General features: G+C 53.1%; 1 protein-coding gene across 3 annotated transcripts in view; it reads left to right on the top strand.

Moving 5' to 3' along the window:
• Positions 1–13,091, top strand: part of ATP9A (ATPase phospholipid transporting 9A (putative)) — a 129,668-nt gene that overhangs the window by 17,006 nt on the left and 99,571 nt on the right. The window contains exon 1 of one of the 3 annotated variants that reach the window (XM_042980140.1): positions 406–510. The exons of the other annotated variants lie outside the window; for them this stretch is intronic. Coding sequence (XP_042836074.1) covers positions 497–510 — 14 coding nt within the window. The 5' untranslated portion in view covers positions 406–496. Of the gene's footprint in view, positions 1–405; positions 511–13,091 lie in introns of those variants that run through there. 3 annotated transcript variants of the gene reach the window in all.

Below are 13,091 nucleotides of genomic sequence, written 5' to 3' on the forward strand. Positions count from 1 at the left end.
GGCAGGGACGTCTGGCTTCCCTGCAAAGAGCGGAGGTGTGCGGCACAGGCCTCTGGGGGCCCGGGCTGGCATCCCCCTGCCGCAGTAACGGAAAAGGCGTGGCCGCGCGCGCCACCGGGCGAGTGCCCTTCCCCACCTGGGCCGTCACTGTGCCCGACCCTCCGCCGCTCCGCCACCTGCGGCCAGAGGCGACCTCCGGGTAGGGGGCCGGAGTGGTGCGCTCCGGCGGTTCGCGAGCCCGCGCCCCTGGTGGCCTCCCCCTGGCCTTCCCGGGGCTGCGGCCGCGCCAGAGCCACGCCCCAGGCGCGGCCGTGCCGTGGCTGCTCACGTCCCCACGGGAGCCGGGGCGGGGCCGGGAACCAGAGTCCGGGAAGGAAAGGGGCCCCGGCCGAGGCGACAGCGGCCCGCGGGTTGGTTGCGCGGCATCCTGAGGGGTTGCGAGCGCGGATTCGAGCCGGGCTGTCCCGGTGCGGGTTCGGGCTCCCTCCCTGGTCCCATGGCCTTGGGCAAGTGAGTTCCCCTCCCGAAAGCGAGCGTGTGGGTAGGGCCGCGCGGTTGTGAGGGGCGGGGAGGGAGCCTGCATCCTGAAGGTCGAGACCCCCCCCCCCCCCCCCCCCAGCGCCTGGCTGGTGGAAGGACGAGGGGCGGGGCAGTGGCGGCCGCGGCGGAGGCTGAGCGAGCTTGGAGGGAGGAGCCAGGCGGCCGGGCCGGGCGTGGGGACCCTCGATGCGTGCTCCTGCTGTGTCCCCGTCACGGGGCTCCTCCCCAGGGCGCTGTCGTCCCCGCTCCGCCCCCCCCCCCCCCCCACTCCCCGTTCAGAGGCGGCGCTCAGATCCTACTGTGGGGCGAGATCCCCGGACGCCGGGGGCCAGAGTGCTGGCTCGGAGGGCAGCTGCACCGGCGGCTGGGCCTGTCCTCATGGGCTGCAGGGCTCGGGGCTGCGTTTCCTCCTCTCCCGCCCGGAGCCACCCTGGCGAGGCTCGAGGGACCGGTACTGCGGGCTGTGCTGGGGCACCAGCCCCGTGTTAGAACCTGCGAGCAAATAGCCCGACAAAGCGCAGACGCAGGAGGTTAAGAGGGAAGGTCTCTGGGTGCTGAGGCCCAGGGGCCACCCCTCCCTGCATCCACGCGGAGGCCCTGAGCGCCTTCTGTGTACCAGGTCTGGGGTGTGAGAGGAGCACTGTCACCAGGGCTCTGGTGTCCGACCCCCGGGCTGCGGCCCAGATCCGAAGCTGCAGACGGAGAGCTGCGTGCTGCGTGGGCCGCAGGGTGGGGTTTTTTGTACTGTTTGCAAATTAACTTCACCGTTTAAAAGGTACAGAAGTGTGTCCATTGCTGACTCAGTCTCCCTCCACCTCCCGCCGCCACTTTAGCCACCCTGTACCCCTCCTGAGGCACCCACTGTCCAATTTCTTCTGTGTCCTTCTAGAGAATTTTTAACCATTTCCCCCAAAAAAGGCCCATGTGTTTTACATTTATCTATTTACACACACACACAGAGTTTTACCTTCTTTATGCAGCTGCTCACGTATGTTGCACAGTACGATGTATTTCTTTTACTTAACAGTACACACTGGGCCTGTTCCGTAGCAGGTGCATAAAAAGCTTTTTCCTTCCCTTTTTAAAGAAATGGCTCTAAAGGATTTCATTGAGCAGACTTACCACGCTTTTTTTTTTTAACCAATCTATCACTGATGGACGTCTAGGTTATTTCTAATGGTTTGTTATTGCTAGAGCGTCATGGTGAATGGCGTTGAACATAAGGCTTTGTGGCCATGGTAGGACGTCTGGAATATCTCAAAGGGGAATCACTGAATCAAAGAGGATGTAAATTTGTAATTTTGAGAGCTGTTGCTAGGTTACCCTCCCTCAAGGTTCTACTGATTTGGACCCCCCCCCCCCCCCCCAGCAGTAGAAGTGTCCGTTTGCTCATCCTGACCAACACAGGTGTTATTAAGCTTTTTGATTTTGGTTATCATGCTAAGTAAAAACTGATACCTCTGTGTGGTTTTAGTTTTGCATAATATTTAAACATTGCATCAGTTACCAACATTTAAAAACCGAGGGTTTGGGCTTCAAAATCTGTGCTTTTTGTCTTTGTCGCGAAGAATCTTACGGTCTGTCGTGTTAGGCTTGTGTGAGGGTGTATCTTGGTCAAGGTAGGATGGCCGCTCCTTCCCACACCTCTGGGCTCTGCAGTGTGCCCTGTCCCACTGGACCCTGTGTTTATTTTTCTTCATTTATTACTGTATGTTGCTCGCTGGGCGTCTGTAGGTTTGAGTTTTCCAGGCAGGTGAAGCGTAAGGGAGAACAGAGCTGCTTTCTCTTCTCTCTGTGAAGAGCGGGGAGTTGGGTTTCGAAGGACACGTGGAAGGGGGAGAACGGGTTGCCCAAGGACATCTGATGTGAATGAGTCTTGCAGAGGGGTTGGAAGTTGGAGAGGAGTACAGCAGAGTCCTGAGCTCACTTGCTCTGGCTGTAGTCAGTGGCTTGATAACCGAGGACCTGGGATGAAACGTGACAGGCTTGGGCTTGAGTCCACAATGATTGACTCATGGTGGGGGCAGGATGCAGCATGAGTCACACTTTTGCGAGAGGTGTCCTGCACTCCTGAGCAGGAGGGCACCGGCAGGGAAAGACTTCCAGGGTCGGAGAACTAGGGACGGCGACAGACGCCCCCACCCGTGACTGCCCCCTTCTTCCAAGAGAGCCGGAGTCAACAGTCTGGTGTGTGTGTGCATTTGTTTCTCAGTACTATTTCCCCATTATATATTATTATGCTATTTTGATCACAGTACGGCATAATAAATTGCATCTCTTTTGCTGTAGGTTTTTTTCCCTCCCCCTTCATCACTTGGGTCTTCCCCGGTCAGTGTGTGCGTCAGCCTCACTCTTTGATTGTTGTAGGTCCGTCGCACGGTGGTTCCTCTCTGATGGGCATTTGTTCATCTCCAGGGTTTTGCTGTCTTGCGGCCGTGAGCATCCTTGTGTCTTTCCTGATGTTCACCCATACTAGACCCCCTATATGATACACCCCTCCAGGTGGGCTTGCTAGACCAGAGGATCTGTTTCTGTTTAGAGAGAAATTGCCACGTTGACTTGGCCTTTTCCTTTGATACGACCCAATTTTTCCTCCAGCCAGTTTTCCTTCCTTTGATACGGCCATTGCTATGGTCAGAGATACATTCAGGCTTCAGTGAACTAGCTTCCTTTTATGCATTCTTTCTGATTTAAGATTTTATTTTTAGTTTTAGTTTTTAAAGATTTAATTTATTTAAAAATGTTTAACATTTATTTATTTTTGAGAGAGAGAGAGAGAGAGAGAGAGAGTGCGTGAGCTTGAGCGGGGGAGGGACAGAGAGCGAGGCAGACACAGAATCCGAAGCAGGCTCCAGGCTCCCAGCTGTCGGCACAGGACCCGGTGTGGGGCTTGAACCCACAAGCTGTGAGATCATGACCTGAGCCGAAGTCGGATGCTCAACCGACTGAGCCACCCAGGCGCCCCAAGATTTTATTTTTTTTTTTAAGTAATCTCTACACCCAACATGGGGCTCAGACTCACCACACCGGATCAAGAGTCACATGCTTTACCAACTGAGCCAGCCAGGTATCCCTGACTTCAGAGTTGATATTACCCTAGTTTAAAAAAAAAAAAAAAGCCTCCTAGATGTTTTTAGAACACAGAGCAAAAATTTCCCTCGTACCTTCCTTTCCATGCCTTCTAGCACCCACTCCCCAGGCATCTGTGCTTATTAACAGCTTGAGTTCCATTCTTCCAGTCCTGTTGTCCAGCATGCTATACACAGACCTATGTGGCTGTTTAAATTAATTAATGGAATAAACTGTAAATGTCACATTTTGAGCGCTCAACAGCCACATGTGGCTCGAGGGAACATTTCCCCCATTGCAGAAATGTACCAGGCAGTGCTGCTCCAGGCCAGGGTTCTCAGACTCAAGGCTATTGGCATTTGGGGCTGGGCGGTCCTCTGTGTGGGGCTGTCCTGTGCATCGTACCCGCTAGATGCCAGGAGTACCTCCCTGCACCTGCAGTTGTGACCAAACAGGTCTCCAGACATGGCCACGTGTCCCCCGGGCACGGGCAAATCCCCACCCCTCCCACCTTGTGGAGAACCATCGCTGTAGACTTTTTTCCATACGGCTTTTATTTATTTATCTATTTTTAATATAATTATTGTCAAGTTAGCCAACTCCGTATTGCTTTTAATCTTCTTTACATTCTTTTTTAAAAATCTTTTTAAAAATTTTATATAATTTTGAAAGAGAGAGAGAGAGACAGAGCGAGACAGCGTGAATGGGGGAGGGGCAGAGAGAGAGGGAGACACAGAATCCGAAACAGGCTCCAGGCTCTGAGCTGTCAGCACAGAGCCGGACGCGGGGCTCGAACCCACTAACTTGCAACATCGTGACCTGAGCTGAAGTCGGACGCCCAACTAACTGAGCCACCCAGGTGCCCCTTTCTTTACATTCTTCCTGGGTCTTCCTGGTGTCAACACAGAGACTACAACTTCCCAGACTCTGGCTTTAGGAAAGTTCAGCAACACCGTGCAGGCAATTCAGCAAATATTTACTGAGTGCCCACGGATTGCGGTTACACCCAGAGCTGAGATGTTCATTTCTTCGGGTGGCAGCTCCTTGTTACAGTAGTTACTTTTCCAGAAACATTGTTCCCTTGGCGCTTCCCTCTGTGATCTTTGCTTTTCCCTTGCCTTTTGGCCAGATTGTGTGAAACCACCTGACGTCTGGTCAGCGGGCTGTCCTCCAGCAAGACCTTCGTCTGTTTTAGTCAGATCGTAAGAAAAATTTACTTTAGGTTTCCTTTGTTTAAATGGTCTAAGCTAAAAGCAGTGTGAACTAAACTATTTGTAGCCTTACATCTTAACCTAGTTGAATAGCTGTTGCTGTCAATAGGTGAAAACATTGTTTCACGTTTTCTTTTCTTTTCTTTCTTTCTTTTTTTAATCTGGAAAGGTAACTTAAGAGAAATAATACATATGTACCGTTAATGGAATGCCTGTCATGTGCTGGGTATTGTCCTATCCCTTTCATATATAAAGTCCTGAATCCTGGTAATTCAGCAAGGCAAGTCTTACTGTCATTTTATAGAGAGAAAGAGTGGGGATCACAGAAAATGAGGAGGCCCAAGCCACACAGCCAGTGTGGAGCTGGGCTGGGCTGGGCTCTGCACCCACGTCCGTCTGACTTCAAAGCTGGCGTTTCCTACTCTACCCCTTATGGGCCTGCTGTTTCCAAGCTGTGGCTCTCACCCGTTACTTCTTCTGTAGTCCCTCCAGTAATTTCTCATTCTTAAGGAATCCTGTCTTGTAACCCCTCACCCTAGAGACGTAGGAGTTGCTTCGTCATGGCAAGTGACAGACAGCCTGGTTTGGTGTTAAGAAACAGTAGCGGCAATCCAGGGCGCCAGGGTGGTGGCGGCCACAACCAGCGCCCGGCAGCTGCCCCTCTGGGGCCTCCAGGGGACTGTGGTCCATGCTCTGGACCGATGGGGTGTGGTGGCAGCCTCGGGGGGTAGCGAGAGTCACAGGTATAAACGCAGACGTTGAGAAGGAGCCTGGCTGCCATCTCTTCTGTTTGGAATGGGGTGGGGGTTGGGGGGTGGTGGGGATGTGCTGGCTTGTAAATTTGCCACCAAGCCCAAAGCTTCTACCGCGGGACAGTAGTTCCCCAAATATGGGCAGGCAGATACGTAGGTACAGCGGTGAAAAGGTCCACGCAATTCATGGACAGGAACTAAATCACGTTGACACATGCAGTAGGGTACTTCCTTCCTTTTTCAGTTTTCCTTCAATGTTTCTAAGCCTGTGGGGGCCCACTTTTTAGGAGCCGGCACTTGCTTGTCGCTGCATTATAACGGGGAGAAGTGGCTGGAGGCAGCGGGCTCAGAGCCACTGCATCTAGTTTGAATTTAGTAACATTGTTTGCTTTTCATTGTGTTGATTTTTGATGTTTACCTTGTGTTTATGGGGAGTGATCCTGGTTTTCCATTTATGATAATACTACAAAGTTACCTTTTACAGTTCACGTAGGGGCGCCTGGGTGGCTCTGTCTGGTAAGCCCAAGACTCTTGATTCGGGCTCAGGTCATGGTCTCATGGTTCGTGGGTTCGAGCCCCTGCGTCGGGCTCCACAGCTAGCGGTGCAGAGCCTGCTTGGGGTTCTCTCTGTCGCCCCCCTCGGTGCCCCTCCCCTGCTCGCCGTGTCTCTGTCTCTCTCAAAACAAATGAACTTAGGGGCGCCTGGGTGGCGCAGTCGGTTAAGCGTCCGACTTCGGCCAGGTCACGATCTCGCGGTCCGTGAGTTCGAGCCCCGCGTCAGGCTCTGGGCTGATGGCTCGGAGCCTGGAGCCTGTTTCCGATTCTGTGTCTCCCTCTCTCTCTGCCCCTCCCCCATTCATGCTCTGTCTCTCTCTGTCCCAAAAAAAAAAAACGTTGGAAAAAAAAATTAAAAAAAAAAAAACAAAAAAAAAACAAATGAACTTATATACATAAAAAAAAAAAAAAAGAAATTCCCTTTAAAATTCATGTAAATAAAGTCTAGAGCAGGAGTTCTCAACCCCGGGTGCTGCTGGCATTTGGGGTCAGACCATTCTCTGCTGGGGGGCTGCCCCGTGCACTGTAGGACGTTTAGCAGGATCCCCGACCCCCACCCCCACTGGACGCCCCTTTGTGACGACCAAAAATGTCTCGAGATCATCAAGTGCTCCTGGGGTGGGACCAAAATTGACCCTAGTTTAAGGTAAGCAAGTTTAGCCTGTACCATGACGGTAGGAGGTACGGATGGTTGGATATTGTAGGAAACACCACGTGTGTATGAAAATCGCTTAGCCTGATTTCTGTCAGTTGCGAGGTCCGAGTACCGATGTTCCTGTGTGCGTCCTGGGCGCTGATACCACATGAAGATGAGGCGGAAGGCGATGTCTAGCAAGGGATGCTCTAAGCAGCGCTGTCCAGTGTAACTTCCTGCCATGCCTGGAACGTTCTGAATCTGCGCAGCCCAGTCCCTAGCTGTGGGCCACATGTGGCCATAGAGCACTCAGAATGTGGCTAGCGGGAATAGGGAATTGAATTCTTCGATTTTAATTAACTAATTTAAACTAAAAAAAATTTTTTTTTAAGTAGGCTCCATGCCCAACGTGGGACTTGAACTCACGCCAGCCAGGCGGCCCTCTTCCATTTTAATTAAATTTACCCATAAATAGCCACATGCGGGAGAAGCTACCACATCGGACAGTGCTGCTAGAGAAGTCAGAGCAGTGAGGTCAGGGTAATAGGATGCAGGCTGGAAGGTGTTGACTGTGCCCTTTAAAAGCTTGGAACTGGATGGGGCGCCTGGGTGGCTCAGTCGGTTGAGCGTCCGACTTCGGCGCAGGTCATGATCTCGCGGTTTGTGGGTTCGAGCCCCGCGTCGGGCTCTGTGCTGACGGCTCACAGCCTGGAGCCTGCTTCCAGATTCCGTGTCTCCCTCTCTCTCTGCCCCTTCCCCATCTCTCTCTCGCTCTCTTTCAAAAATAAACACTAAAAAAAAAAATTGGGGGGTGCCTGGGTGGCTCCGTCAGTTAGGCATCCCACTTCGGCTCAGGTCACTCTCTCACAGTTGGTGAGTTCGAGCCCCGCGTCGGGCTCTGTGCTGACAGCTCAGAGCCTGGAGCCTGCTTCGGATTCTGTGTCTCCCTCACTCTCTGACCTTCCCCCATTCATGCTCTGTCTCTGTCTCAAAAATGAATAAATGTTAAAAAAAAAAAAAAAAAGCTTAGAATTGGAGACACACAGAACCCACAGGATTGTGTCTTCCAGGACAGTGCAGCTGTGTGGTAGACAGGAAGAGCAGACAGGAGGTTTCAGGCAGTGGTTAGCACAGACCCAGCTAAAACTGCCTTGAGCGAAAGTGAAGTGAAACCGACGAACTGATTCCCAAGACGGAAAAGCCCAGGGCGTGGACAGATGGACCGACCGATGCCCGAAGGTGTCAGGAACCTGTTGTGGTCTTTGCCTTCCTCCTCGTGACTCCGTTCTCAGGCCGACTGTCCCCTAAAGAAGGACAAGGTGGCCACCTGCAGCCCCACACTTGTTTTCTGCCACCTTAGCAACGTCACGGTGAAGGGCACTTGTTTCCTAGTATTTCTGGTGAGACTCTCAGCCGGGGTCTTGCTGCCCTTTGTTGAGCCCCTTACCACGTGCTCACCACACCTGGGGCTAGGGGGTGGGTCTGGCCCAGCTAACCCAGATGGAGAGATGGAGGGAATTGGCTTAATAAGTGATGATAAAGGATAATTGTAGAAGAAAACCCTGGGGGTAGTGTAGGCTAAGGGAGTGGACCCAGGAAGGATGCATTTGGAAGGGGGCCCTTCCCCAAGGCTGGGGCGCAGATGTAGGTGGAGACGGGCAAGTGCAGGCTGCTGGAAGGCAGGGCAGGAGCTGCTGTGCAGGCATGGGGCAAGCAGAAAGCGACCCCCAGGGTGCACGTGGGGTGGCCGGCACAGCTGGTGGTTGACACGTTGGCTGTGCCAGGGGAATGGGACAACTGGGGCTACAGTGACAGGAGGACCTCGGAAGACAAGCCTGGGGGTGAAGGGATCAGGGTGCTGGTGCAGAGGAGGCAGGATGCCCCCACTGTGAGGGCCCTGGGGAGGTCTCCACAAGGCCACGGTGGGGCCTGGAGGACTCCGAGGGACAGCACGTCCTGGGCGCGGGGCTGGGCAGAGCGCCATTGGGTGGCCTCACGCCCGTGCCGCTGATCCCCTGGGCCGCTGCCTGGGCAGCACAGGAGAGCCTGTCCTCCAGCGGTGTCCCTCCGGGGCCCTCTATGCGAAAGCTTAGCACTGTGCTCACTGTACAGGAGAGGCGGAAGGGAACTACGTCTGTCATCCCAGAGCAGGTATTGAAGGGCGGCTGTGCGTGGAGCCGAGAGGCGGAAAGTTCACAACAGGTGTGAAGGTGAGTGGGTGTGGGGCAGGCACGGCCCCGAGGAGCACGCAGGCAGGCGGCCGCGGCTCTCGTTGGCCCCTACGGTGTCTTCCAGCCTCAGGAGATGAAAGCCTAGGAAAATGCTGTGAAATAATTGTGCTGATCAGGCCATTAATGGCGGTGCAGGGGGCTCTCAGGCGCTCCGGATCTGGATCCGACAGGCCTGGGCTTAAGGCCAGCTTCCCCTGCTCAGGCGGAGCCAGTGAAGTGTAGATGTTGGGGAAATCACTGAGTCCCCTCGGGCTCAGTGTCTCCACTGTGAAAATGGAGGCAGGGGCGCCTGGGTGGTTCCGTCGGTTGGGCATCCAGCTCTTGGGTTTTGCTCGGGTCGTGCTCTCGCAGTTCGTGGGTCTGAGCCCCGCATCGGGCTCTGTGCTGACAGTGTTGAGCCTGCTTGGGATTCTCTCTCTCTTTGCGCCTGCCCCACTTTCACTTTCTGCCCCTCCCCAGCTCGCCCACTCTCGCTCTCTCTCAAGAATAGAAAAACTTAAAAAAAAAAGAAAAAGAAAAAAATGGGGGCAATGCTCACACGCCATGTAGGATTGTTGTGAACGTTACATGAAATAATGCATTTCTTCGTATGCTTGTTTAAAGAGGGTGCATTTCTACATCCGCAACATTTTGGAACTCTGTACCCGCTTGCCCCACTCTAGTCTGGACGGCTGTCTCTGCTTGCCTGGATGATGGCAGTAGCTTGCTAAACAATCCCCGTTTCCCCTTTTTTGGGGGTAAACACACAGCCTTATTAAGATACGGTTCACGTACCCTGCAGTTCACCTATTGAAAGTGTGCAATTAGCAGATTTAAGTATATTCACAGAGTTGCGTGACCGTCACCCCAATCAATATTCAAACACATCATGACCCCAAAAAGCAACCTCACAGCTATTACCTGTTCTTACTCTTGCCCACTGCAGGGTCTTCTCTGCTCAGCAGGCAGACAAGACCGTTCAATAATGTCAATCGGATCAGGCCAGCCCCTGCCGGTGACCCTCAGTGATCCCCGCTGTGCATGGAGTAGACTCCAGACTCTGCCCCAGACAAGGCCCCGTGTCTTCTGGCTGCCCCTTCCTCCTCTGCCCTGCTCCCCTGGGGTTGGAGTATTCCAGCCACGCCAGTCTTTCCATGAGCACGTGCACCAGGCTGCCTCCCACCTCTGGATCTTGGGTTTCCGTTCCCGTTTGCCCAGATTGTGCTTCCTTTGTACGGTTGCATGCAGCCGCTGCTTGTCCCCCGGCTCAGCCGTCACACCAGCTTCCCTGACCATCCAGTCTCCCTGAGCCACACGCCTCTACCCGCCCCCCCCCCCCCCCCGCCCTGCTTGCCCAGGCCTTATTTAATTTGGGTGGTTTACCCTGCCTCCCTCCCTCCACTAGAGAATAAGCTCCAGAGGGGGAAGAGCCATCTGTTTCGTTCACTCCTGAATGCCCAGTGTCCAGGTGAGGGCCCAGCACGCCGAACACACAAGACAGAGTAAGTAGGTGAATGAGCAGGGGACCAAAAAGAAGCAGTGATTACTGGTCTTATGTTATTGTTGTTGGTAAGTGTCCAGTAAATGCTATTGACCTGAAAGTCAGGTTGATCGTGTATTGAACGTGTGCAGGTTATGTCCAGTGCAGGTGAAAGTGAATAAATGAGGTCAAGTTGGCTAAATGACGTGCCGTCGGGGCTGACTGTGCTTGGCTCAGGTGACACAAAGTTTTTTGTTTTGTTTTTGGTTTTGCTTTTATTTATTTATTTGTTTGTTTATTAAATTTACATCCAAATTAGTTAGCATATATAGTGCAACAGTGATTTCAGGAGTAGATTCCTTAGTGCCCCTTCCCCATTTCGCCCATCCCCCCTCCCACACCCCCTCCAGTAACCCTCAGTTTGTTCTCCATATTTATGAGTCTCTTCTGTTTTGTCCCCCTCCCTGTTTTTATATTATTTTTGCTTCCCTTCCCTTCTGTTCATCTGTTTTGTCTCTTAAAGTCCTCATATGAGTGAAGTCATATGACTTTTGTCTCTCTGACTAATTTCACTTAGCATAACACCCTCCAGTTTCATCCACATAGTTGCAAATGGCAAGACTGCATTCCTTTTGATTGCCGAGTAATACTCCATTGTGTGTGTATGGATAGATAGATATAGCTATATAGATATAGATATACATCACATCTTCTTTATCCATTCATCCATTAGTGGACATTTGGGCTCTTTCCATACTTGGGCCATTGTTGATCGTGCTGCTATAAACATGGGGGTGCATATGTCCCTTCGAAACAGCACCCCTGTATCCCGTGGATAAATGCCTAGTAGTGCAATTGCTGGGTCGTAGGGTAGTTCTATTTTTAGTTTTTTGAGGAACCTCCATACTGTTTTCCAGAGTGATTGCACCAGCTTGCACTCCCACAAAGTTTTTATTTTAGCTGGTGCCGAATGCTCACCCCTGTTTTGTCGTGGGACTGTGAGAAAGGAGCAAAGATGCTGCTCCAACATGCGGTTCCCGGACCAAATTGTCCTTCGTTCCAGCGGGACGCTCGATAAATGCGTACTGTTCTGAATTTCGCGGAGAATGAACCACACCGAGCCCCTCTCCCATCCTTTGCCGCCACAGTGCATCCTGCGACGACCCTCCTGCCACTTTGTGCACACGCACACGTCTGCGGCTTACGTGACGAGTGGCCCGACCTGGGAGCTTGCTGTGCAGAACGTTCTGCTAAAACAAAACAGACAAAAGTCATGTGAACAGCCGACCTGATGGTTTTGTTAGGTTCATTCTCTAGCTTTCGCTTAGAAACCCACAACCGCGGGAGCCATCATTACAGGATTATTACAGGATGGGGAGAGGGGTGCTGGTTCACATCACGGAGGGGTCAGTCACGACCGCGGTTTCCACTAACCCAGAGGTCTGCTCCCCGTCAAGTGATTCCCCCTCTCTCCTTCCTGCTTCCTGCCTTCAGTGTGCACTTAGCGAGTGTCCACCGATGGCCAGCACGGGTGCTGCTTATACACAGACAGCAGCGGTTTGGGTCCCTCTGGTCCAGGCCTGCGTGTGTCTCTGGCCTTTGGACAACTGAGAACGGGGCCAGCACAGATGAGTTACTAGGAGTAAAACCTGTCCTTATGACATACGCTCCACTCGAGCACCGATTTACTGGAATGAAGATGTTAGTTTTATTTCTTTGATTTTTTGTTAACTGTTTATTTTTGAGACAGAGAGAGACAGAGTGCGAGTAAGGTAGGGGTCAGAGAGAGAGCGAGACACAGAGGCAGAAGCAGGCTCCAGGCTCCAAGCTGTCCGCACAGAGTCTGATGCCGGGCTTGAACTCACGAACTGGGAAATCGTGACCTGAGCCAAAGTCCGATGCTTAACCGACTGGGCCACCCAGGTGCCCCCGAAGATCCTATGTTTAAGGAAGAGCATTGTGTTTCGTCATGGGAATTCTGAGCATCTGGACAGGCAGCTTGCTGATGACCAGGGGCGGAGTCTGCTCCGCTCTGTACCCCAGCACCCCACCAGGGCCTGCCTGGCGCGTAGGAGGATGGGAAGAAGGGAGGACCGTGGTGGACCTGTAATTACATAAGTCACCATTTCCCTGTCTGCTTGGTTTCACTTCACTTGGCAACATTGTGGGGGGGCCGGCAGGGCTGGGGTTTCTGCCTTGTGTTTGGGCTCTCCGCAAGGACAGGTGTTCTCAAGAGTGGCTTCGTTCCCTCGGACCTGGACTGCCCTGCCTTGTGCGGGCCACCTGGGAGCAGGTGCACGAATGCGCCGACCTCGCAGGGCAGCCCGGGCAGCTGGGGGCTCAGTCGGTCCACAGTGGGCACGCTGGCCTGGCTCTGGGTGACACCGGGCCCCGAGCCAGTGTCTTCCTGGCTGGCTCCTCTGGGCTGTTGCTCAAAGGAGATCCGGGTGTGGGGAGATTCTCCCCTTCTTTACCTGGTCATCTTGGTGGATCCGGGCAGCGTGCTGGAAAGACACCAGGTTTTCTAGTAGGACGGAAGTCGTTCAAGGCCGGGCTCTGTGGTTTCTCACATCTTGGCGCACTTGGTTGCTTTACTTTTTATTTTGTTTATTTTTAAGCAAATAGACATTTTTGGGAGTG

This window comes from Panthera tigris, chromosome A3 (genome assembly GCF_018350195.1).
Source record: "Panthera tigris isolate Pti1 chromosome A3, P.tigris_Pti1_mat1.1, whole genome shotgun sequence".
NCBI classification, from domain to species: Eukaryota; Metazoa; Chordata; class Mammalia; order Carnivora; family Felidae; genus Panthera; species Panthera tigris.